Source organism: Rhincodon typus, chromosome 27 (genome assembly GCF_021869965.1).
Source record: "Rhincodon typus isolate 14 chromosome 27, sRhiTyp1.1, whole genome shotgun sequence".
Classification (NCBI taxonomy): Eukaryota; Metazoa; Chordata; class Chondrichthyes; order Orectolobiformes; family Rhincodontidae; genus Rhincodon; species Rhincodon typus.
This window is the reverse complement of record NC_063358.1, coordinates 41,961,579-41,985,737: the sequence shown is the minus strand read 5'-3', so window position 1 is coordinate 41,985,737 and position 24,159 is coordinate 41,961,579. Positions and strand designations below refer to the sequence as shown.

Here is a 24,159-nt window from a genome sequence, read left to right as displayed (position 1 = left end):
GTCTGTACATTGTCACTGGAAATGGAAACAGAGAGGTCAAGAAAGGGGAGGGAGGTGCCTGAGATGGACCAAGTGAATTTGAGTGTCTTATCTCAGACACTTCCCTCCACTTTCTTGACCTCTCTGTTTCCATTTCCGGCGACAGTTTACAGACCGACAATTCCTCCCTCACATCTGCTCCAACGAGGAGATGTTCCGTTCCTAAGCATCCCGGATGTCTTCCTATTTCAAACAATGCTCTTTTCCCCCCACTGTCGTCCAGACAGCCCTCTACCGTGCCTCAGAATCATAAATATAATAACGATAGGGTCCCCCTTGTTCTCACTTTTTGCCCCACCAGCCTCTGCATCTAACGTATCATCCTCAAACACTTCCACCAACTCCAATTAGACCCCACCATCAAGAGCATCTTCCACTCCCCACCCCTTTCTGCTTTCCGCAAGGACCATTCCCTTCACCACTCCTTAGTTCGTCCCACCAACCACTCCAACCCGCCCAGTACCTTCCCCTGTAACCGTATCTGAAACGTTGACTTCTCCTCCTCCAGATGTTTTTCCAGCCTCCTGTTTGTCTACTTTGGATTCCAGCGTCTGCAGTTTTTTTTTGTCTCTAACTATGTTTATATCTGATGTCCCTGATCCTAGAATCATTCTCATAAATATTTTCCATACTCTAAATCTTTCAAATCCTTCCTAAAGTTCAGTGCCTAGAATTGGGCACAGTTTTGCAGTTGAGATCAACCCAGTGATTTGGGAAGTTCACCATAACCTCTTTCCATTTGCCTGTTATGCTCCTGTTTCCATTACTCAGGATCCTAATCATGTTCCCCAACTGGTCCTGAACAATGTCTGCACATTTACCCCAGGTCCTCTGCTGTTGCATCTGTTATTTTATACTCCCTCTCTTGGTTCTTCTGACCAACATCAATCACTTCACTCTTCCCGGCATTGATTTTCGTTTGTCGTGTTTGTCTGTTCCATCAGTCTGGCTGTGTCCTTTTGAAATCTATTATTATCCTCCTCATAGTCCATATACAGCACAGAAACTGACGATTTAGCAGAAATGGTCTGTGTCAGTGTTTATGCTCCTTAAGAGCCTACTCTCACCTTTCTTTGACGTAGTCACCTCCGCTCTCTCCTACTCTCTCCCCACCCGCCTCCAATGGTTATCTAGCTACCCTGAAATACAACAATAACATTTGCTTTAGGTACTCATGTAGTAACAAGTAAAACATTCTAATCACTCTCTGGATAAAGAACCTTTCCCTGAATTCCCTGCTTGATTTATTGGTGTGACTATTTATGAAACCTAACTTTGGCCTTCCCACAAGTGGAAACGACTCAGTGTGTTAAGGTTATATCCAGACAGAAGGAGACAAAGGTCTCCTTCCAGCATCCACAGCATGCTAGAAAACTGAAACAAACACAGAATGCTGGAGAAACTCAATGGATCTGGCAGCATCTGTGGAGAGAGAAAGACAGTTAATGTTTTGAGTGCAGCGTGAATCTTCTTTAGAACTCTGTGTTTCTGCCTCCACAGATGCTATCAGACTTAGCATCCTAGGGTCATGCAGCACAGAAACAGACCCAACTTGCCCATGGCGACTATATTTCCCAAACTAAAACTAGTCTCACTTGCCTGCAGTTGGCCCATATCCCTCTAAACCTTTCTTACCCATGTACCTATCCAAATGGCTTCAATGCAGTAAATGTATCTGCATCTACCACTTCCACTGGCAGTTCATTCCACATACAAACCACCCTCTAAATGAAAAAGTTGCCCCTCACGTCCCTTATAAATCTTTATACTCTCACCTGAAAAATATGCCCTCTATTTTTTGAACTCGCTGAGTTTCTCCAGCATTTTCTGTTAGTTGAAGGAACAAAGACCTCTTCTTGCCTGCCTGTAGGTAATTCAATAACATGCCTTGTTTCTCTGAGCAGAAGTCTGCAGGTCTACGAAGAGCTTGGAGTTCCCCACAGCAAACTTCTACTGAAACAGCGCCAGGAGGAAGGAGGAGGACCCCTCGGAGGAGCGCTGCGCTTTCCACGGCCTTGTATACTCTGGCTGCACGCTGACTTGTCAGGTAAGAGAAAATGTGAAAAAGTAATTCTGCTAAATGCTCTAATTTGCACCAATGTGTGAAAGCATGCAGCATTCATGGTGGTGGCCGTGAAACTGTTGTTGATTGTCATAATAGCCCAACTGGTTCACCTGATGTCCTTTAGAAGTGAAAAGCTACTGTCGTTATCCAGTCTGGTCAATATGTGACTCCAGGCCCCAGTGAGTGGTGTTTTCTTAATGAGCCTCTGAAATAGCCCAGCAAGCCTTTTGGATCAAAGGGCAGTTAGAGATGGGCAAGAAATACTAGCTTTGCCAATGACGCCCATGTCCCATGGAAAGGTAAGTAAAAATAAAGAGAGATTGTCAGTGATGGAAATTTTATTTAAAACTGGCCAAAAGTGCGAGGCTGCTCTCAGCGACTGTCTGGCACACTCCTTGTTTATTAAAAAATAATATCAGACTGACCCAGAGATTTGCAGAGAGTTGGAACTCTGTGTACTGCCGTGATTGGAGAAGCATTAGGAGAAAGAAAGACAACTCATCTTCCAATCAAAGATGCTTCCTCCTTTCAGACCCGGGTGCTGCAGCTTCTCCCATCCCAGCATGCAGCAGGTACCTGGAGGAGTGGCTGAGGGGCTGGCCACTGAGAGATGGTAGCAATGGTTAGTCACAGTGGGAGGGCTCCTGTTGGGACAGCAAGTCCTCATAAATCATTAAGGAGCACCCAGATATAGCAAGGGGGCTATTCTGGAGCAACAGGTAGGATCTGGAGGACAGGAATAGCTCCAGAGGGGTGACTGCTGAAGTCAGGCCAGCCGACCTAGGAGAGTGTTGAGACACAGTTGTAGGGACTGCTGACTGCAGAGGTCAGCTGTTTAATGACTGATGTGGCAGTGTGAGATTTCATCTCAGGCCCTGCAGCCTTCAACCCCTGCCTCACCCTCCCCATGCCCAGTCCAGCCAACCCCATGTCTCCCAAACTCCCGCTTTTTCTCTTTGACTGTCATCCCTGATTTACTTACTGCATGTCTTTTAGTTAGGTTTTAATTCTCTTCATCCACTGTGTCTCAGTGCTGCCTCATTTGTCCTTGCTTTATAGCAGAACATATTTCTTCTGGAGTCTATTTATTTCCCTCTGCTTTTCTGTCTTTATCAGTAGAATTTTGCAATTAATTTTCCCGTTTTATTCCCATCCTTTCAAAATCAGCTTTATTCCAGTGTGTTACTTTGTCTGTCTTGTCTCTGTTTGAATTTTACTTTAAATTATGACAAAATAATGAGATTTATTTAACATGAAACATCCTAATACAAACAGTATATATTCAATAATTATAACCCTTGCTAGTCCATTATCACCATTTTGGGAGTTTAAAGAATTATACAGCACAAGCAAACTGTTTGATCCATTTTGTCTGTGACAATCCTGGGAGAGCTTTCTAATTCCTTCCACTTACCAGCAGTTTTCACTGCAAGAGTTTCTATTACAAGTATTTATCCTATTAGGTTTGGTCCCCAGGGGTGCAATGAAAGTTGGGGATACATGAGACCAGAACTGGACATGCATAACAAACTCCTGAGTTTTGATCAGAGGGATTTGGGGAAGAAAGAAGTGGGGAGGTGAGACCGTAGAGAGATTTGAAAACCAGGAGGAGAATATTAAGGTTAAACTTAACTTGGTAGCCAATGTAAATCAGTGAGCACAGGAGCACTAGGTAATTAGAGGATCAAGGCAGGGAACTGTGGAGAGAAAATGGGGATTGCCCTGAAAGTAGCAGAGTTCGCGTTGATACAGTTAGATGTTTAAACTAATTCTGTTGGTGTGAGGATTGAGTGTTTAATTTGTCGACTCATTTGGTTTTTTTCTCTTGCGCAATAATTTATTGTAAACTCTTCACAGAATGTCGCAAATCTTACGTTTCTTCACTTTCTGTCTCTTCACTTTCTGACTCCAGTCCTTGATGAGCGTTTGGATCGTCGAGTCGATGAAATGCTGGCTGCAGGCCTTCTGGAAGAGCTGATGGGTTTTCATACTCGATACAACCAGCAGAAGATAGCCGAGAACAGGTCTGGTCACAGACATAGTTCAGCAAGAAAACCCTGTCTTGTGAGAAATGCTGGAAGGCTAGAGGAGGATTACAATTCCAGACTGTCTCCATCCTTACCAGCCCATACACCCCTACCATTCATTTCTCTTATTTCAGGCCTGCTTTCTAATGTTCTCTCCATACTGACTAGGGCCTCTTGTGTTGTCCATTTACCCCTTTAAGGATAACTATTCTAGTAGGTCTCCCTATTCTTGAACATATCTTTGTTTATTTGTCATTGGTGAATGACCGTGGCTGACAACACCAATCTCTATTGCCCATCCCTAATTGCCCTGGAGAAGATAGTGGTGAGCCATCTTCTTAACCGCTGCAATCCTTGGTGTAGGTGCTCCCACAATGCCGTTAGGGAGGGAGTGTTGCGATTTTGAGCCAGTTACTGAAGTAACAACAATATTTCCAAGTCAAGATGGTGAGTGGCTCGGAAGGGGACGTGCAGGTGGTGGTGTTTCCATGTATCTGCTGCCCTAGTCCTTCTGGATGGTAGAGATTACAGGTTTGGGAGGTGCTGTCGAATGAGCCTTGGTGAGTCATGAGTTGCTGCATGTACGTCCTGCAGATGGTGCAGAATGCTGCTACTGTGTGAAGACTGGAGGGAGTGAATGTTGAAGGTGGTGGATGGGGTACCAATCAAACGGGATGCTTTGTCTTGAATGGTGTTGAGCTTCTTCACTCTCGTTTGAGCTGCACCTATCCTGACAAGTTGTGTTCCATCACGTTCCTATCCTGTACCTTGTAGATATTGGACAGGCTTTAGCAAGTCGGGCATTGAGTCATTCGCTGCAGCATGTCAAGCCTCTGGCCTGCTGTTGTAGCCACTATTTATACAACTGGTCAAGTTCAGTTTTTGGTGGAAGGTAATCCCCCCAGGATGTCGACAGGGGCTTCAACAATGGTATTGCCATTGAACATCAAGGGGGGGATGGTCAGATTCTCTTGTTGAAGATAGTCATTGACTGGAGCTTGTGTGATGTGCATGTCATTTGCACATATCAGTTGAGGCCAGGATGTTGTCCCAGACGTACTGCAGATGGACAGGGACTGATTCAGTATCTGAGGGTGTCACAAATGGTACCGAATTTTCACAACTAGTTATCCAACACCTAAAGCTGATGATCCAATGATTTATTTTGTTGCTTGTTCTGTGATCCTGTGTGTGCAAATTTCTTGAATCGCAGCACCTTAAATGTACTTTCATTGGCTGTGAGCACTTTGAGATGGTGTTGGGTGGTGGAAGGAGCTGCATCTGTGCATATTTGTTTATTTGTTTAGGTTTCTAAAAGTAATATTTGAAACTATTGAGTTTTCCTCTCTAATAATTTTGGCCAATCAATTTACTTCCTTTTTTTGCTTTTTGTTTCCTCACCACTTCTGTCCATCCAATAATCCTTCCTGCATTTCTGAAGAAGGGTCTAGGCCCGAAACGTCAGCCTTCCTGCTCCTCTGATGCTGCTTGGCCTGCTGTGTTCATCCAGCTCTACACCTTGTTATCTCTTCCTTCAGCACCACCTGCTTCAGTTTTCATCCTATCACTTAAGCGCCCATTTAGGTAAATGTCACTGCCTCTGGACACTCTGATTTCCTCAGTTTATCCAAATCATTTAGCTAGATACAAGGTGCCTTTTCCAAATACATGCTGACTATTTGATTTCACCTTTGCGTCTGTTGACCAACTTTCTCTTGTCTTGTGGACTCGTGATAAATCCCGACTATTTTAAGAAGAGCCAGGCTGTCGTTTGCAAGTTAAATGCATTCCCTTTCCTGAATGTTTTTTGATCTTCTGACCAGTTTTTTTTCACTCTAACTCCTTAAGTTATGAAGCATAGAGTCATACAGCACGGAAAGAGACCCTTCAGTCTAACCAGCCCACGCCAACCATAATCCCAAACTAAACTAGTCCGGCTTGCCTGCTTCTGGCCCATATCCTTCCAAACCTTTCCTTTTTATGTACTTATCCAAATGTCTTTTAAACATTGTAATTGTACCCACATTTACTACTTCCTCCGGAAGTTCATTCCATAAGTGAACCAGCCTCTGTAAAAAACAAAAATTGCCCCTTATGTCTCTTTTTAAACCTCTCTCCTCTCACCTTGAAATTGTGCCCCCTAGACTTGAAATCCCATGTCCTAGGGAAAAGACAACTACCAGCTACTCTGTCTGTACCCCTTATTATTTTGGAAACTTCTATAAGGTCACCTCTCAACCTCCTACACTCTGGTGAACAATGCCCCAGCCTCTCCAGCCTTTTTTTATAACTCCAACCTTCCATACCATGACAGCTGTTTCTTCCCAATTGCCATATTCTGGGATAATAAATTTTGGAATGGGTGAACTTCCTTTATTTAGTCTGATTTAACTTAGCTATTTACAAGGAAATGATATTTGCTGTGATAGTGGCTGCACTTGTACTTCTTCCACCAACACTTACATTTTCCACCATAAATGTTCACATCTAAGTCTTATTATAAACCTCTGTCAATTTAAATAGGGGGAATTACATAGAATCATAGAATCCCTACTGTGTGGAAACAGACCATTCAGTCCAGTGAATCCACACTGCTTCTCCGAAGAGCACCCCCGCTATCCAATTCCTGTAACCTTGCATTTCCCATTGGCTAATCCACCTAACCTGCACATATCTGGACACTGTGCACAATTTAGCATGGCCAATCCACCCTAATCTACACATTTATAGACTTTGGACATAGGGATGAGATCAGAGTTGGCTGGAGTGGGCTGCAACAGATGTTTAGCAAGAAAGACAGTTGAGGAAAATTGTAACATGTTTAAGCACATCAAGGAGTTTTTCACCCTGGAGCTTCACACTCGTGAGGTCAACCCCAGATCCCATCTCAATTTTTTCTTATTGTCCTGTCCAGTTCCACGTGCAGTTTGCCTTGGTAAACATCATGCAGTCTTTCGCGGTTCGTAGGAGAGGGCAAAGTTGGTATTCACGTCTCTCTCACCCGCAGGAAGTCCATGCCCCTATCTCTCTCGAATAACAAGGACTGAGTGTAGTAATGACTCCCAACAAAGTTCTGTCCCAGCGAGGCAGAAGGATTCTAGGAAGTGGGTGAACTATTCATGATTAACCAATAAAGTTAAGGCTGGTATAAAATTGAAAGAAAAACATACAACGTATGACAAAGATTAGTGGTAAACCAGAGGATTGGGAAAGTTTTAAAAGCCAACAAAAGACAAATGACAAAACAAAAAGAAAAAAATATACCATGAGGGCAAACTAGCAAGTAATATAAAAAATGGACAGCAAATGGATGGTATCTATCTTTAAATATATAAAAAGGAAGTTACAGTGAGCACAGACCCCTTAGAGAATGAGACTGGGGAAGTAATCATGTACGAACCATGAAATGGCAGAGGAGTTGAATAAATATTTTGCATCAGTTCGTAAAACCGTAAGATTTGGCAACAGAATTCATTCGGCCCATTGAGTCTACTCTGCTATTTGATCATGGCTGATGTGTTTCTCAACTCCACTCTCCTGCCTTCTCCCTGTAACCCTTGATACCCTTACTAATCAAGAACCTATCAACTTCAGTCACAATGATTTAGCCTCCGTGGCCTTCTGCAGCAATGATTTCCACATATTCATCATCCTGTGGCTGTAGAAATTCCTCTCCATCTCAATTCTAAAGGGTTGTCCCTTCACTCTGAGGCAGTGTCCTCAGGTCTTAGTCTGTGCTACAAGTGGAAACATCTTCTCCATGTCCACTCTATCCACACTGTTCTCAGTATTCTGGAGAATTCTTAAAGTCTGAAGAAGTCCCAGAGGATTGGAAAACTGTCAATACAACATCTATATTCAAAAAGGGAGGGTGACAAAGAACAGGTACTACTGACCAGTTAGCTTAACATCTATTGTGAAAAGTTTAGTGTCTATTATAAGGAATACAGTAGCAGCGCATTTAAAAATACACAACGTAATCAAGCAGAGTCAGTACAGCATCATGAAGAGGCAATCATTTCTGACAAATTTGTTAGTTTTAAGAAAGAAGCAAGTAGGATAGATAAAGTTGTACCAATCGATGTAACATATTTGGATTTCCAAAAGGCATTTGGTAAGGTACTGGACTTTAGGCTACTTAATATGATAAAGGCCCATGGGGTTGGGAGTAGTATGTTAGAACAGATAGAGAATTGACTAACAGAAGACAGAGTTGGGATGGGGGGGGTGCGGTGGAGTGCGGTGTTTCCAGGATGACAGCCTGTAACTAGTGGAGTGCCACAGAGATCAGTGCTAGAGCCAAAGTTATTTACAGTGTATATTAATGACTTGGATAAGGGAAGTGAATAGCCAGTGTTGTGGATGACACAAAAATAGGTGGAAGGCAATTGGACTACTGGCCTTTTGTTTTCAAAGGAAAGATATACTGGCATTGAATGCAGACCACAGAAGGTTCACTATGTTGATTCTGGGTATGAGGAGTGATTGAGTACATGAGCTTGTACTCCTTTAGAATTTAGAATAGGGTAGATGCAGAGAGTTTGTTTCCCCTTGTGGGAGAGTCTAGGACCAGAGGGCATCATCACTCGATAAGGGGTCACTCATGTACGACAGAAGATTTTTTCTGAGGCTGTTGAATTCTTTACCACAGTGGGCAGTCAAGGCTGGGTCATTAAGTACATTCAGGGCTGAGATTGACAGATTTTTAATCACTAAGGGAATCAAAGGTTACAGGGAAAAGGCAGGAACATCAATTTGAGGATTATCAGATCAGGAATGATCTCATTGAATGGTGGAGCAGATTTGAAGGGCTGAATGACCTACTTCTGTTCTTACAAAACAGTTGAGGGCTGTAGTTTAGAGTTTTAGGTGATGACAGTGCTCTCACAAACTGGCTTCATGAAAAAGAAATTAGGAACATTGGAGTATTGTAAACTGAAGAAATCAGCCCAATCTGCATGGGTCATTGGAGACTTGAATACGTCTCTTTGTGAACAGCCTCACATCCTGCTCAACTTTCACTGCGTTTTTGTGCTCCAGAACCATAAAATTATAAGCCATTGAATGATTTGTGAATATTTCTCCTTCTCTAGCAAGGAGAGATTACGTGAGAGGTGTTTCTCCATACCAGTGATCAAAAGCATGTGTCTGTAGTCCTCGAAAACTGTGCATTTTATGAATCATTCTGCTGCACTGTCCTTTTTGTTTTGTTAATTGGCAGATTATTGATTAACTCTTGTGTCTGGATCTTTTTCCATTGGGACACAGCCAGGACTACCAACATGGCATCTTTCAGTCCATTGGATTCAAGGAATTCCACGAATATCTGACCTCAAACAGCAGCTGCAGTGAGACTAGGGAAAAGCTGCTGAACCAAGGTAACAATGTGTAAGCTGATATACCAGGTGTAGTGGAATACTGGATTTGGTAACGTAGCTTCTATTTGAGTGATGAACTGAGGAAAGCTTAACTGGGGAATGGATTTTGAACACCGTTACTGGCTTGGGCTGCATGTTACATGGGAGTTGCAGATGAACCCTGAGGCAAACTGGATGTTGCCTCTCACACTAACATGCTTTGTTGTGTGTGCATGAGGATAGTTGTTAACATCAGCCATGATGTGGCTCAATGATATCAGTTAGATATCAGGCACATTACTTTGCCTGTGTTAAATGGGAAACAGGAGAGCACTGGGAGTTTACAGATTTCCCTGTCCTCTATCTGCAGTACTGCAGTCCACATGAATTGCCCAGGCTGTATTTCCTGAGTGTGTAGTCAGCCAAGAGCAACATCGTCATCCACATGGCAGCATCTCTAACGGCAGTGCTGCACTAGATTGTGGGTTCAGTACTGGAGTGAATCCTATACTTCATGTCAGGAGTGGTACTGACTGAGTCAAATCTCAGTGGCAGCAATCATTGAGCATAGCACATGAGTACTGAAGCTGATGTAGGATCTCTGCAGTTAGGATTTAGCTGTGTTTGTTTGGGACTTGGAAGAACGTATTTGCACACTGCTGATTCTGTCTCTGCAGTGTTTGGACAGTGAGGGAGTGTGTGACTGTTCTGATAACACCATGTCTTTCCCTGGCAGGTATTGCTGCACTCAAACAAGTCACAAAGCGTTATGCAAGGAAGCAAAACAAATGGGTCCGCAATCGTTTCCTAAAAAGTAAGTAGCAGAATGAGAACTGAAGAACAAACCACTGGGCCTGGTTAGGATATAGACTCTGAGATCTACAGCAGAGAAAAAGACCTTTCAGCCCATCGCATCCATGCCAATCATAAACAACTGCCTAACTATTCTAATCCCATTTTCTAGCACTTGGCCCATTGCTTGTATGCTTTGGCATCACAAGTGCACATCCAAATACTCCTTAAATGTTACATGTGTTTCTCCCTTAACCACCCTTGCAGGCAGTGAGTGCAAGATTCCTATGATACTCTGGTGAAAATACTTTTCCTCACATCTCCTCAAAATCTATTACTCTTTCCCTCCAGTCAGTACCCTTAGTCATTGATCCCTCCATTGAGGGGAAATGTTTCTTCCGGTCTACCCTATGTATGCCCCTCATGATTTTATACAGCTCAAACATGTCACCTGTCAATCTCTGCTCTAAGGAAAACAACCCAGTCTGGCCAATCACTCTTCATAACCAAAATTCTCCAGCCCAGGCAAGATACTGATAAATCTTCTTTGCACCCTCTTCATTGCTGTCACTTCCCTCCTATAATGTGGATTCCAGAACTGCACACAATACTCTAGCTGTGGTCTAAACTAATGTTTTAAACAGTTCCAGCTTCACCTCCCTTCTCTTAAACTCTATGCCTCAGCTAATAAAGGTAAATATCCCATATGCCTTCTGAAACACTTTATCCACCTGTACTGATATCTGAAGGGACTGGTGTACGTGCACATCAAGGCCCTCTGATTGTTGGTGCTTCCCAGAGTCCTACCATTCAACATGTATTCCCTTGCCTTGTTTGTCCTGCCCAAGTGCATCGTCTCGATTTTTATCTGGATTGAGTTCCATTTGCCACTGATGACCCCACCTAACCAGTCTGTCCATATCCTGCTGTTATGAGTCAGCTCCTTTTGTGCTATTAAAGACCATTTATGCCTATTCAAAATTTGTATTGATGTGTGTAGTCCTAACTGATGCACTCCAATTAACTGGTAGTTTCTGCACTAGTATTCCAAACTGAGATATGTAGAAATTTCCATTTCAAATCAGAGTAGGCTGAGACTAATTGGAGGAAATCAATAATGAGAATTGCAGCAGAGTCATAAAGCCATAGAGTAGTACAGCATGGAAACAGGCCCTTCAGCCCAAACTGGTCCATGCTGACCATGGTGCCTACTCAGCTAGTTCCAATTGCCCGCTTTTGGTCCATATCCCTCTAAACCTTTCCCATCCATGTACTATCCAAATGTTTTTTTAAATGTTGCTATTGTACCTGCCTCAACCACTTTCTCTGGCAACCCATTCCATATATGCACCACTCTGTGTGAAGGAGTTGCCCCTCAGGTCCTTCTTAAATTTGTCCCCCCTCACCTTAAATCTATGCACTCTAGTTTTCAATTCCCCATCCATGGGAAAAAGACTATATGCATTTAGCCTATCTATGCCTGTCATGATTTTATACACCTCAATAAGGTCACCCCTCATTCTTCTACTTTCCAAGGAATAAAGTCCTGTCCTGGCCAACCTCTCCCTATAACTCAGGCCTACTAGTTCTTGCCATATCTCGTAAATCTTCTTGGCGCACTTTCCAGTTTGACTACGTCTTTCCTATAACAGGATGAGCAAAACTGTACACAATACTCCAAGCACGGCCTCACCAACGTCTTATACAACTGTAATATAACGCCCCAACTCCTATATTCACTGCCTCGATCATTGAAAGCCAGTATGCTAAATGCCGCCTTCACCACCTTGTCTACCTGTGACGCTGCTTTTAACAAGCTATGTATTTGTACTCCTAGGTCCCTCTGTTGCACAACACTCCTCAGGACCTTACCATTTACTGTATAAGTCCTACCTTGGTTTGACTTTCCAAAGTGCAACACCTATCACTTATCTGTATGGAATTGCATTTGCCAATATTCAGCCCACTTCCCCACCTGATCAAGATCCCTCTTTAATTTTTGATAACCTTCCTCGCTATTAACGATACAAACTAATTTTGTTTCATCCGCAAACTTACTAATCACGCCTTGTACATTCACATCCAGATCATTTATGTAAATAACAAATAACACAAAGGTCCCAGCACCAACCCCTGTGGCACACCAATAGTCACAGGCCTCCAGTCCGAGAAACAACTTTCAACCATCATCCTCTGCTTCCTACCATCGAGCCAATTTTGAGCCCAATTAGCTAGCTCCCCATGGATCTCATGCGACCTAACCTTCATGACTAGCCTGCCGTGTGGGACCTTGTCAAAGGCCTTACTAAAGTCCATATAGACAACAGCCACTGCTCTATCCTGTTGGTTACCTCTTACAAAAAAACTCAAAGATTTGTCAGACATGACTTCTCGCACACAAATCCATGCTGACTATTCCCAATCAGACCTTGACTATCCAAATGTTGGTTGATCCTGCCCCTCAGTATCCTCTCCAATAACTTGCCTACCAGAGACGAGACTTTTTTTTTGGTTGGTGTTAACTATGTGGAAAGGAGTGAAAGCATTTTCAGTAGTAGCAGTGGGACTAGTGGAATAGCTGTTGTAGAATATAACAAAGGCATGATGGACTGAATGATCTTTTGTGCTCTGTGATTCTGTGAGCTCTCAAAGTAGGATCTCTGCTAAGTGATAACAAGTGGTAAAGGTTACGATCGTTTTAAATGGACTGTTTGTACTAGGACTGCTCATTGTTAATGTGAAATAAATTATCATAACTTGGAGATTGAGTAAAACTAAGACCAAGCAATAACTTGGAATGAGCTGATTTTCAGAGCTTCAGAAAGAGAGAGTCTGGAAAGATTTACTGAGCAACAAGAAATAGACAGCAGTGGGAACGACTTAGACTATTGATATTGCCCAGAAAAATATATCCTGCTAAAATGCAAGAATAGGTCAGCCATAACAAAACAATGGGTGAAGAAAAGATTAACATCAAAAACAAAATTGAAGTGAATGACAGATGCTGAGTAAATCGATGACAGCAGACAATGGCAAAAATATTAGGAAAAATGTTAAAGGAAACTGGATAAGCAGAAAGGAATATGGAAATAAATAAATTATTCTGTAGATACACAAGAACAAAACGAAAAAATCCACAGAGATACTAACAACAACTCTCAGTTAATCACAGCAAGATGCCAAATATTGAATAGCCACTTTTCCTTAATATTTTTCCAGGGAGACTAGCAGTTCAGTCTGGCATCAGAAGAATTCAAAAAAAATAAATAAAGGGAGGAGATAATTGAGGATAAAACCTCTGGCACAGGTGGATTGTATCTGTGTACCTTTTTAAGTGAATAGATGGGGTGAAGGAAAAGATACCAAGTTATTAGAATTTCAGAAGGCATTTGATACAGGAGACTGATTTTTAAAAAAAATATTAAAACACATGGGATAACTGTACTGGCATGGATTAATGATTGGTTAACAGACAGAAAACAGAATAGGGATAAATGGGTCATTCTTGGGTTGGCAGGCTCTAGCTGTTCTTAATATACATCAGTGAATTGGAAGGGGAGTCCACATGTAATATTTCCAAATTTGTAGATGATACAAAGATAAATAGGAGTGTGTGTTGTGAGGAATATGTAAAGCAGCTTCAAGAGGATTTGGACAGGCTTACTGGCTGGACAAGAACAAGGGAACTGGAATATAACATGGAACAATGTGAGGTTATCTACTTTGGTAGGTGGAACAGATGTGCAGACTATTTCTTAAATGATGAAAGGTTGGAAAGTGTAGATTTACAAAGGACCGTCGGTGTCCTAGCTGAAGGTTAATGTGCAGGTGCAGTGAGCAATTAAGAAGGCCAATGGGGTATTAGCCTTCAGTACAAGAAGATTTGAATATAGCTGCAAAGAAGTCTTACTTCAATTGTATAGGAGCTTGAATAGAGTAGTGTGTGCAGTTTTGATCACTTTATCTCAGGAAAGGTATTATTGCCATAGAGTGAGTGCAATGAAGATGGACCAGACTGGAAAGTTTCCTAGTTTGGGTGTCTAGAACCAGGGGCACACAGTTTATAAATAAGGAGGGTGGCACTTGGGTCTGAGATGGCAAAATGTTTTTACTCCGAGGTTGTGAACATTTGGAATTCTCTACCTCGAAGGGTTGTGGACGGTCTGTTCTTTGAGTATAGAGATTGATAGATTTCTGATTACCATTGGCATACGGGGTTATGTGGATGGTAGAGTAAAAGGCATTGAAGTATTCGATCAGTCATGGTCGTACCGAATGACAGAGCAGGTGTGATGGCTGAATGAACTATTCCTGTGTTCCTCACATTAGCAACTGGAAAGGGATAAGTTTAAAACTAGCAAATGTTAGCCGTGTGAGGCCTGTCCTGTGAGATGACTACAGACATTCTCTGACTACTTTTATATCATTTTGTTTCCAAGGGCCAGGAGCTAATGTTCCTCCTGTATATGGTCTGGATGTGACTGATGTGAGCAAATGGGAGGAAACCGTGCTGCATCCTGCAATGCAGATCCTTGAAAGCTGCTTAAAGGTACAGAGCACAAGAGGCATTGTTTGATGAACAAAGTACAAAGCATTCTGTTTCAGCTGACCCATCATTCCACACGTTCTTCCCTGAACTGTTTAAACCCTGCAACATTTGCTGTAACTGCCTGACTCTCTCAACAGGAAAATATATTGAAGAAGGGAGTAAAGAAAGCATTGGGCCCACAGAATCAAAAATAAAGAGTTAAATATAAGAAGGAAACAAACTTGATGAAAAGGCCTCACTCTCATTATCTCCGCATCCTGTGTCTTGTACACTGAGCTGACAGTTGAAATTGAAAAGCCCAGAACACGCTCGGTCAACTTTGACTACTCCGTTAAAAGTGCTGCATCAGTGGCAGAGCCGTAGGGACAGCAGCAAATTGGTCAGACTCATTTATACAGGAATAGACCCGAAAGAAAAAAAGACTTTTTTTAAAAAAAATTGGAAGAGGCCTTGGTTTTTTTAAGAGTGAAAAAGGCAAGGATATTGTGTTAAACCTTTCTGAAGTAGTGATTTGGCCTCTTCTGAAGTATCATCTCCAATGCTGGGCATCAGACTTTGGGAAGAAAGTGGGCGCAGAGATATTTAGTAGAATGGTGCTTGGGTCAAGAGATTTCAGTTCTGTGGAAAGACTGCAGAAACTGGGAAAATGGGATTGTTCTTCTTAGAGCAGTGGAGACTGGAGGAGATTGAGATGTTCCAAGTCATGGAGAGTCTTGATGGTGAAAACTAGGAGCAGCTGATTTGAATGGCAGAAAAGCCAAACCCAAACATCAGGGATGGAAGATCTTTTTGAAAAGAACTAAAGGCAACTTGAAGGGAAGATTTTACAATGAATTGTGATCTGGAATGCGCTCCCTGTAAGTGCAGTGGAAACAGATTTAATTATAAGTTTCAAAATGGAAATGAATAAATGCATAAATGGCAGATTTGCAGAGGAATGTGAATAATCTGATAGCTCTGTCCAAGTGCAGGCTAAAGAAAGACAAACCCTTTGGCTATCTGATGGGACTTGGCGCAAGACAATATATGAACATTCAAATTGATACAGGTCTTTAGAATAACAAATAAACTTGCAAATAGAATAGAAATACAGAAGATATTATTGCAGGTAGTTGAACCCACGTTTCCGTCTTGGAGTGGGAGTACGACAACCCTCCTCACCCGCAGTGGTTTGATGAGACTCTGGTTTCTTTGTTCACCGGTTTATTTCAGCATATACAAGGGGATCATGCATTCCTGAAGATGGCACACAAATTCCCACAATCAATTATAGTTTTCTAGCAAGCCTGGGTCATTTACGTTAATGTAGTTATGGACTGACATAGACTATGGTCATTCAGTTGTACAGTTTGTATTGTTACACAGACAATATTCTCGTGGATTCACTCAAATGTCCAACTCTGTTGCAACTGCAGAAATAACTTCTAGCTGCAGCGGGTTCCCACAGCCTGATTTGTACTGTGTTTTCCAACTTTTGCCCTTTCATCTCCTCTCATACTCTTAACGCCAAGATTTGGCCTTGAACCCATTCAGGTGAAGAAAGTGATCAAGGTTTAGAGCTCTTCTTTTTAATCATTATTGTAGCATTGATAGACTTATAAACGGCAACTCTTTGCTCCCCTTTAGTTAAATCAGTATCGTAGTTACGAACTCTGTTCCCGTAGTTTCTGAACTATGCTTGCGCTGTTAACCTTTGAATTACCGCTTCTGAAAAGTTACCATTCCTTAACTTCATTGTTCATTTTAGTTTACCTCTTACTGAAGTTGTTTTCAGAGAAACTGTGCACTGTACAATGCTGCTATGCCCTTAACTGCTGACTGTTACCTTTGCATTGCTGTCTACCATTGATGGTTTTTTACCCCCTTGCTTAACAAAAATCGTATTTACCTCTGCCTTTAAAAATATTCAGGGACTCTGTTTTCACTACCTTTTCAGGAAAAGAGTCCCAGAATCACAACTCTCAAAACTATATGTGAAATCTCTGTAAATGGGGAAACCCTTGCTTTTCGATTCTCCCATAAGAGAAAACAACCTCTGCACATGTACGCTGTCAAGACCCCTCAGGATCCTAAAGGAGTCTTGTCTGGAGTATAAAATTGGCTAAACATTGGCCTGAATGTCATGTTTTTGTGCTTTAATTCCCAGATAATTTCATGGATAATGGAATCTTTTGGCCACTCATTCAGTCCACCCACTGAATTTTTCCCCTGCCCTGTTCTTCTGCTCACAACTCAATTTTCTAACTCTTCTGTTGTGAACTGACTGTTTAATTATTCTTTTTCTGTTTCCTAGAATTTGTAGTCCTCCTTACTGCCAACAAAGTCCAAAGATGTGTATGTTAGGTGGATTAGTCATGGGAAATGCAGGATTACAGGGAATAAGGTTAGGGGGACATCGTTCTGGTTGGGATGCTCTTCAGAGGGCCCATGTGGACTCAGTGGGCTGAATGGCCTGCTTCTGCTCTGTAGGGATTATATGATTCTGTGAATTAACTCATTATTTTCCTGTTGTGCATTTTTACATTTTAATTTTCCACGGTTACTTGTCTGCAGTGCCCTACACACGCTGTATTTAATATTTATATTACTTTAAATGTACATTAAATCCAATAAAACCTTTAATCTGAGACACTGTCAGCCTACTCGGTTAGATGCAAAAAAATCTCATGGTACTATTCAAAGAGCAGGGAATGTCTCCATTCTGGTCAATATTTATCCCTGAATCAAAATTACTAAAACCAAGAATGACGGTTGCTGGAAATCAAACAAAAAGAGAAAAACAGCATCTGTGAAGAGAAAACAGAGTCAATAGAGTCATAGAGTCATACAGCATGGAAACAGATCCTTTGGTCCAACCAGTCCATTGCCAAACATAATCCCAAACTAAACTAGTCCCACCTGCCTGATCCTGGCCCATATCCCTCCAAGCCTTTCCTATTCATGTACTTATCTAAGTGTCTTTTAAACATTGTAATTGTGCACACCCACCACTTCCTCAGGAAGTTCATTCCACACATTCACACCACCCTCTGTGTAAAAGATTTGTTTTTCAGTGACTGTTCTTCAGAACAAATAATGTAGCGTCACTGGAGCCAAAGCGTAAACTCTGTTTCTGTCTTCACAGAGGCTGGCCAACCTGCTAAGTTTCTCTGAATTGTTTTGTCTGATTATTAGCAGTGTTGTGACAGCAGCTAATGTGAACACAGCAGGCTGCATTTCCGGCACTGCAAAAGCAGTTGTAGACATCCTGTTGTAGTGACAGGTACTACGTAAATTCAAGCTTTTCATTCTCTGAATATTACAGCTATCCCCTGACTCTGCTCATAGAATCATGAACTGCACAGGAGGAGGCCATTTGGTCCATTGTATTTGAGCTGACTGTCTGAAGGGAAATTCACCTAATCGCGTTTAGCCCACCCCACCAATAGCCATGCACACTTCCTTTTCAATAATAATTCAAGTCCCTTTTGAAAGCCTCGATTGAACCTCAGGCAGTAGACTGTAGGTGGTAATCACTCACTGCAGGGAAAACCTCTTTCTGTATTCATTTTATTTTGTTATTTACCTTAAACCTGAGCATTGAGCCCTCAATCCTCCCACCAATGTGAGTTTCTCCCCATCAACTGAACCCAGCCCCCTCTCAACCTCAACCTTCTCTTCTCCAAGGCAAACAGTGCCAATGCCTCCAGTCTATCCATGCAACTGAAGTTTCTCATCCCTGAAACCATTCTTGTGAATCTTTTCTGCTGCCTCTCTAATGTCTTTACATCCTTCAGAAGGTGCAGTGTCCAGAAGTGGACACAGTATTCACAAGCTGAGGCTGAACCAGTGCCTATTGTCACTTGTTTTGTTTCTGTTGGTGAAGCTTCAAAACACCATATGATTTATTAACTATTCTCTTGACCTGTGGTGCGTTCTCTGTAACCAGATACAGATTCTATAGGACTCTTCAAAATAGATTATTAACATAGAAACATAGGAGATAGGAGCAAGAGGAGGCCATTCGGCCCTTCAAGCCAACTCCGCCATTCTTCATGATCATGGCTGATCGTCCAACTCAATAGATTAACCCTGCTTTCTTCCCATAACCTTTGATCCCATCCACTCTAAGTGCTATATGTATTCGCCTCTTGAATACATTCAATGTTTTGGCATCAGCTACTTCCTGTGGTAATGAATTCCACAGGCTCACCACTCATTGGGTGAAGAAATGTCTCCTCATCTCTGTCCCAAATGATCTACCCCAAATCCTTATACTGTGAACCCTGGTTCTGGACACACCCACCATCGGGAACATCCTCCCTGCATCTACCTGTCCAGTCCTGTTAGAAGTAATGTCTCAGTTTGATGAAAGCTGATAGTTTTATACAACTCAGTGATTGTAAGATGCTGTGTTGACATTTGATGTAGATCCCCCAGTGTTTGCACTTGTAATGATGCTGTCACTTTAAGAGGTTATTTTGTCCTGCTTTTTGTAAAGAGAGGTTGTAAGGCAGAGGCAGCAAGCTGTCTCTAAGTAAACAATTTGTGAGGCCTTAGGGATTTTTTTAAAGTTGGAACAATGGAACCAGCCTGAAGAACCCTTTCTGAAGAAGAGTCTAGGCCCGAAACGTCAGCCTTCCTGCTCGTCTGATGCTGCTTGGCCTGCTGTGTTCATCCAGCTCTACACCTTGTTATCTCAGATTCTCCAGCATCTGCAGTTCCTACTATCTCTTTCCAGTTTTGTTGTAGTTTTCAGTGAATGTCACCTAACTGCCACTTTCTCTGAATTTTCTCTTGATGTTTTGTCTTCCTGGATTGGAGAAATGCATGTGAGAATCTGTGTCTGAGTTTTCCTTTTTGCTAAGGTGTGTGTTTGTGGGATGTTACTATATTGGAACACCTAATTAATAATAGGTACTGTATCTACTATTCGGTTAAGTTTTTCAATAGTTAAGGTATTCTAAGTTCCTCTTTCTTTTGTGTGTATTTTAATTATAGTGTTTAAATAAATTGTGTTTTGTTTCACATCGAGTAGTTTGACCAGTTGCATTGCATCTGGAACATGGTAGTTCACATCTACCTTTAAAATAAGAAAACATTAAGGTCTAGGCTACCTTCTTAAAATATTTGAGGGGGTCTGGTCTGGTCCATAACACACTTCACTTTCTACTTGAATGCTGCTCTCTTTGTTTTCAGGGAGAGGAGCCCCCAGTGTTGCCTTTAACCATGGAATGTGACCAAAATGAGGAGAAGAGGAAGCGGCATGTGTGTGAATTGTGTGACAAGATCATCCTGGGTGACCGGGAATGGAAGGGTAAGGATTAGTTGTAATTATGTTTCAAAATGAATGAGCAGAGTTAAGGGTATGAGGGGGAGTCTGTCTATCTCTCTGGTGGAACTTTGAGTGGAGACAATTTAGTAACACTATCATCTGATACTTACCCCATATAGAGTAGGAGTGTTTGGTGCTCTCCTTATTATTAATCTTTTTCTCTTTGACTAATGTTCATTCTTAAACAAAGAACTGCAGATGCTGGAAATCTGAAATAAACACAGAAATAGCTGGAGAAACTCAGCTTTTGTGGAGAGAAAAAAGTTAACATTTTGGACTGATTCCTGAAGAAGGCTACTGGGCTCTCAACGTTAACTCTTTTCTCTCCACAGAAGTTGCCAGACATGCTGAATTTCTCCAGCAGTTTCTCTTCTTATTTCACTCTTTCCTTGGTATTTTGGGCAATATCTACCTGTGTATGAGGTTGGAAAGTGACTCTACTTCACCCTATTGACATCCAGCCTGCATGGCAAACAGAAAACAGAAGAAAGTCAATAGTGTATTGGGAAGTTGATTGTTGGTCACTTCCCATTTACTACATCCTGACACTAATTGACTTCAGTACCGGCATACGTGCCAGTTCCCAACATAAATGATCGAACTTATCCCAGATTGGCAATGGGCAGGAACCCGGTCTGAATTGTAGACATCAATGTTGAGAAAACCTCAGTGCTACACTGACAACTTTCATTTACCTGGTGCCTCTAGTAAATAGCATATACTGGTATTTTGTTTAGTAGTATATCAAAGTGTGTTTGATAAAAGTATTCTGAAATAGAAAATCACCCTAAGCCACATCAGGAGTCACTGGGGTAAATGACCAAATATGAGATTTTAAGGCAAAGTTAGCGAGAGAGATGGAGGGAAAAGTACAAGGAGTTAAATCCAGAACTTAAGGCAGAGCTAATGGTACAGCTGCCAATGGAATGGTTTATATCAGGGATGTATGAAAATTGGAGCAGATATCCAAGTTCTAGGGTTGTAGGAGATCATGGAAGGATTTTGAAGTAAAAGTGTATTAAAATTGAGGCTTCACTGAACTGAGACTCAGTGTAGGTCAGCAAGCACAGGGCTGATGGATAAATATTAGGTACAAGTTTGGATATAGAAGCAGATGTTTAGATGGCTCGAGATTATGCAGGATAGAATATGGGAGACCAGCAAGGAGGGCATGGTAAGGGTCAAACCTGGAGGTAACACATGGGGGATCAGCAGCAGATAGCTTGCGTGAGTGAGGTTGGGCAATGTGATTGCAGATAGTATTGGGCATCGTTACTTAATGTGTGGGTATGTGCTGGCGAGCTCAACGCTGAGGTTAAGTATGATTTCAAGTTGAGTAGTCAAGTTTAGCCTCAGCTTTGCCAGGGAGAGGGACGGAGTCAATAGCTAGGGAATGGACTTTGTAGTGGGGAGCAATGACAGTGATTTTGCACTTGCCAGTTTAATTGGTGGAAATTTCATTCCTTTCAGTATTGTATGTGTACAAGCAGTGCTGATGATTATAGAGACAGCAGAGACATGGTGATGAGTTAGAGCTGGGTGATGTTAGCATACACGTGGAAACTGACTGTTTTCAGACAGTCTCACCTAGGCGTAGTTGAGAAATAGGAGAGGTCCAGGCATAAATCCTTGAGAGATACCAGAGACACCAGTGACGAAGCAGAAGAGAAACTCATTCGAATCATACAATAGAGAAGAGGCCCTTTGGCCTATAAAGGCTGCACTGTCAAAACAACATTAAATCTACATTATCAACATTATACAAATCAACATTATCTCTGGCAACCACCTAGAAACCGATATCCATTTCAAGCCCACCGACACCACAGCTACCGAGAATACACCTCCTCCCACCCACCTTCCTGCAAAAAGGCCATCCCCGTTCCCAATTCCTTCGCCTCCGCCGCATCTGCTCCCAGAATGAGGCATTCCACTCCCGTAAATCTCAGATGTCCTCATTTTTCAAGGACCGCAACTTCCCCCTCAGTGGTCGAGAACGCCCTCGACCGTGTCTCCCGCATTTCCCGCAACACATCCCTCAGACCCCCTCCCCGCAATAACAACCAAAACAGGATCCCCCTCGTCCTCACCAACCTCCGGATCCAACGCATCATCCTCCAACACTTCCGCCATCTGCAATCCGACCCCACCACCAAAGACATTTTTCCCTCCCCACCCTTATCTGCTTCCCGGAGGGACACTCTCTCCGTGACTCCCTTGTCCGCTCCACACTCTCCTCCAGCCCCACCGCACCCAGCACTTTTCCCTGCAACCGCAGGAAGTGCTACACCTGCCCCTACACCTCCCCCATCACCCCCATCCCAGGCCCCAAGAAGACTTTCCACATCAAGCAGATGTTCACCGGCACATCTGCTAATGTGGTATACTGCATCCGCTGTTCCCGTTGTGGCCTCCTCTACATCGGGGAAACCAAGCGGAGGCTTGGTGACCGCTTTGCAGAACACCTACGCTTGGTTCGCACTAAACAACTGCACCTCCCAGTCGTGAACCATTTCAACTCCCCCTCCCATTCCTCAGACGACATGTCCATCCTGGGCCTCCTGCAGTGCCACAATGACGCTACCCGAAGGTTGCAGGAACAGCAACTCATATTCCGCTTGGGAACCCTGCAGCCCAATGGTATCAATGTGGACTTCACAAGCTTCAAAATCTCCCCTCCCACTACCGCATCCCAAAACCAACCCAGCTCGTCCCCACCCCCCTAACCTGTCCTTCTTCCCACCTATTGCCTCCTCCCCCCCCCCAAGCCCCACTCCCATCTCCTACCTACTAACCTCATCCCGCCCCCTTGACCTGTCCGTCCTCCCTGGACTGACCTATCCCCTCCCTACCTCCCCACCTACACTCACCTCTACTGTCTCCATCCCCGCCTCTTTGACCTGTCTGTCTCCTCTCCACCTATCTTCTCCTCTATCCATGTTCTATCTGCCTCTCCCCTCTCCCTATTTATTTCAGAACTCCCTTCCCCTCCCCCATTTTTGAAGAAGGGTCTAAGCCCGAAACATCAGCTTTCCTGCTCCTCTGATGCTGCTTGGCCTGCTGTGTTCATCCAGCTCTGCACCTTGTTATCTCAGATTCTCCAGCATCTGCAGTTCCTGCTATCTCTTAAATCTACATTAGTCCTACTTTCCAGCACTAGACCCATAGCCTTGAATGTTTTGATATTTCAAGTGCTCATCCACGTACTTTTTAAAGGTTGTGAGATTTCCTGCCTCAATTATCGTCCCAGGGAGCGCATTCCGGATCCCCACCACCCTCTGAGTGAAAAATGTTCTCCTCAAATTGCCTGTAAACCTCCTGCTTTTCACCTTAAAATTTTACCTGTGAGATCGCGTTCAAAGAGCAGGATGACCAGGATCAGTGAGTGGCGAAAATCGCCTCTTTATTGTACATTCACAGCAGCACGATGTAGGGCGAAATAGAATCCCCAAAATCATAGCTCAAAAGCAGCTATTTTATACAGAAGTTAAGCATACATTCTAACAGTTGAGTGCTAAGCAGTAGATATTGTACAAGAACCGTTTTGCAGGAAATCGGAGATGGTTTAAATATTTGCTAAATGTTACCGGTTATTGCTGATTGTTAATGGTTATTTTAATGAGATTGGAGTGTCTGTCTGAGATAACAAGGTGTGGAGCTGGATGAACACAGCAGGCCAAGCAGCATCAGAGGAGCAGGAAAGCTGACGTTTCGGGCCTAGACCCTTCTTCAGTGTCTGTCTGGTTTGTTCTTGCATAATTCAAAAGGTATTAGCCGTGTTATTTTCAAGGTTAGAATTTTAAAGTTAGAAAAAGGTATCTAGTTTTTTTTAAGTAAAAGTCTGGGTTTCCAACAGTTTTGGTAATCTATTTACTATCTCTTGTTTAGTTAGTTTCATGGTTGCATCCATCTGTGGGTTCTATTTACTATCATTCATTCGTTCACTCTCACTCACTCACTCACTCACTCAGTTTCGTGGTCACATCTGTTGGAGTAGTGCTATCAGTTTCATTCAT

At 42.7% G+C, this 24,159-nt stretch overlaps 1 protein-coding gene across 1 annotated transcript in view; it reads left to right on the top strand.

Moving 5' to 3' along the window:
- The window catches only part of trit1 (tRNA isopentenyltransferase 1), a 44,115-nt gene that overhangs the window by 6,099 nt on the left and 13,857 nt on the right, over positions 1 to 24,159 (top strand). The window contains exons 4-9 of the mRNA XM_048612967.1: positions 1,944 to 2,086; positions 4,017 to 4,128; positions 9,400 to 9,509; positions 10,225 to 10,302; positions 14,720 to 14,829; positions 20,008 to 20,125. Coding sequence (XP_048468924.1) covers positions 1,944 to 2,086; positions 4,017 to 4,128; positions 9,400 to 9,509; positions 10,225 to 10,302; positions 14,720 to 14,829; positions 20,008 to 20,125 — 671 coding nt within the window. The remainder of the gene's footprint in view (positions 1 to 1,943; positions 2,087 to 4,016; positions 4,129 to 9,399; positions 9,510 to 10,224; positions 10,303 to 14,719; positions 14,830 to 20,007; positions 20,126 to 24,159) is intronic.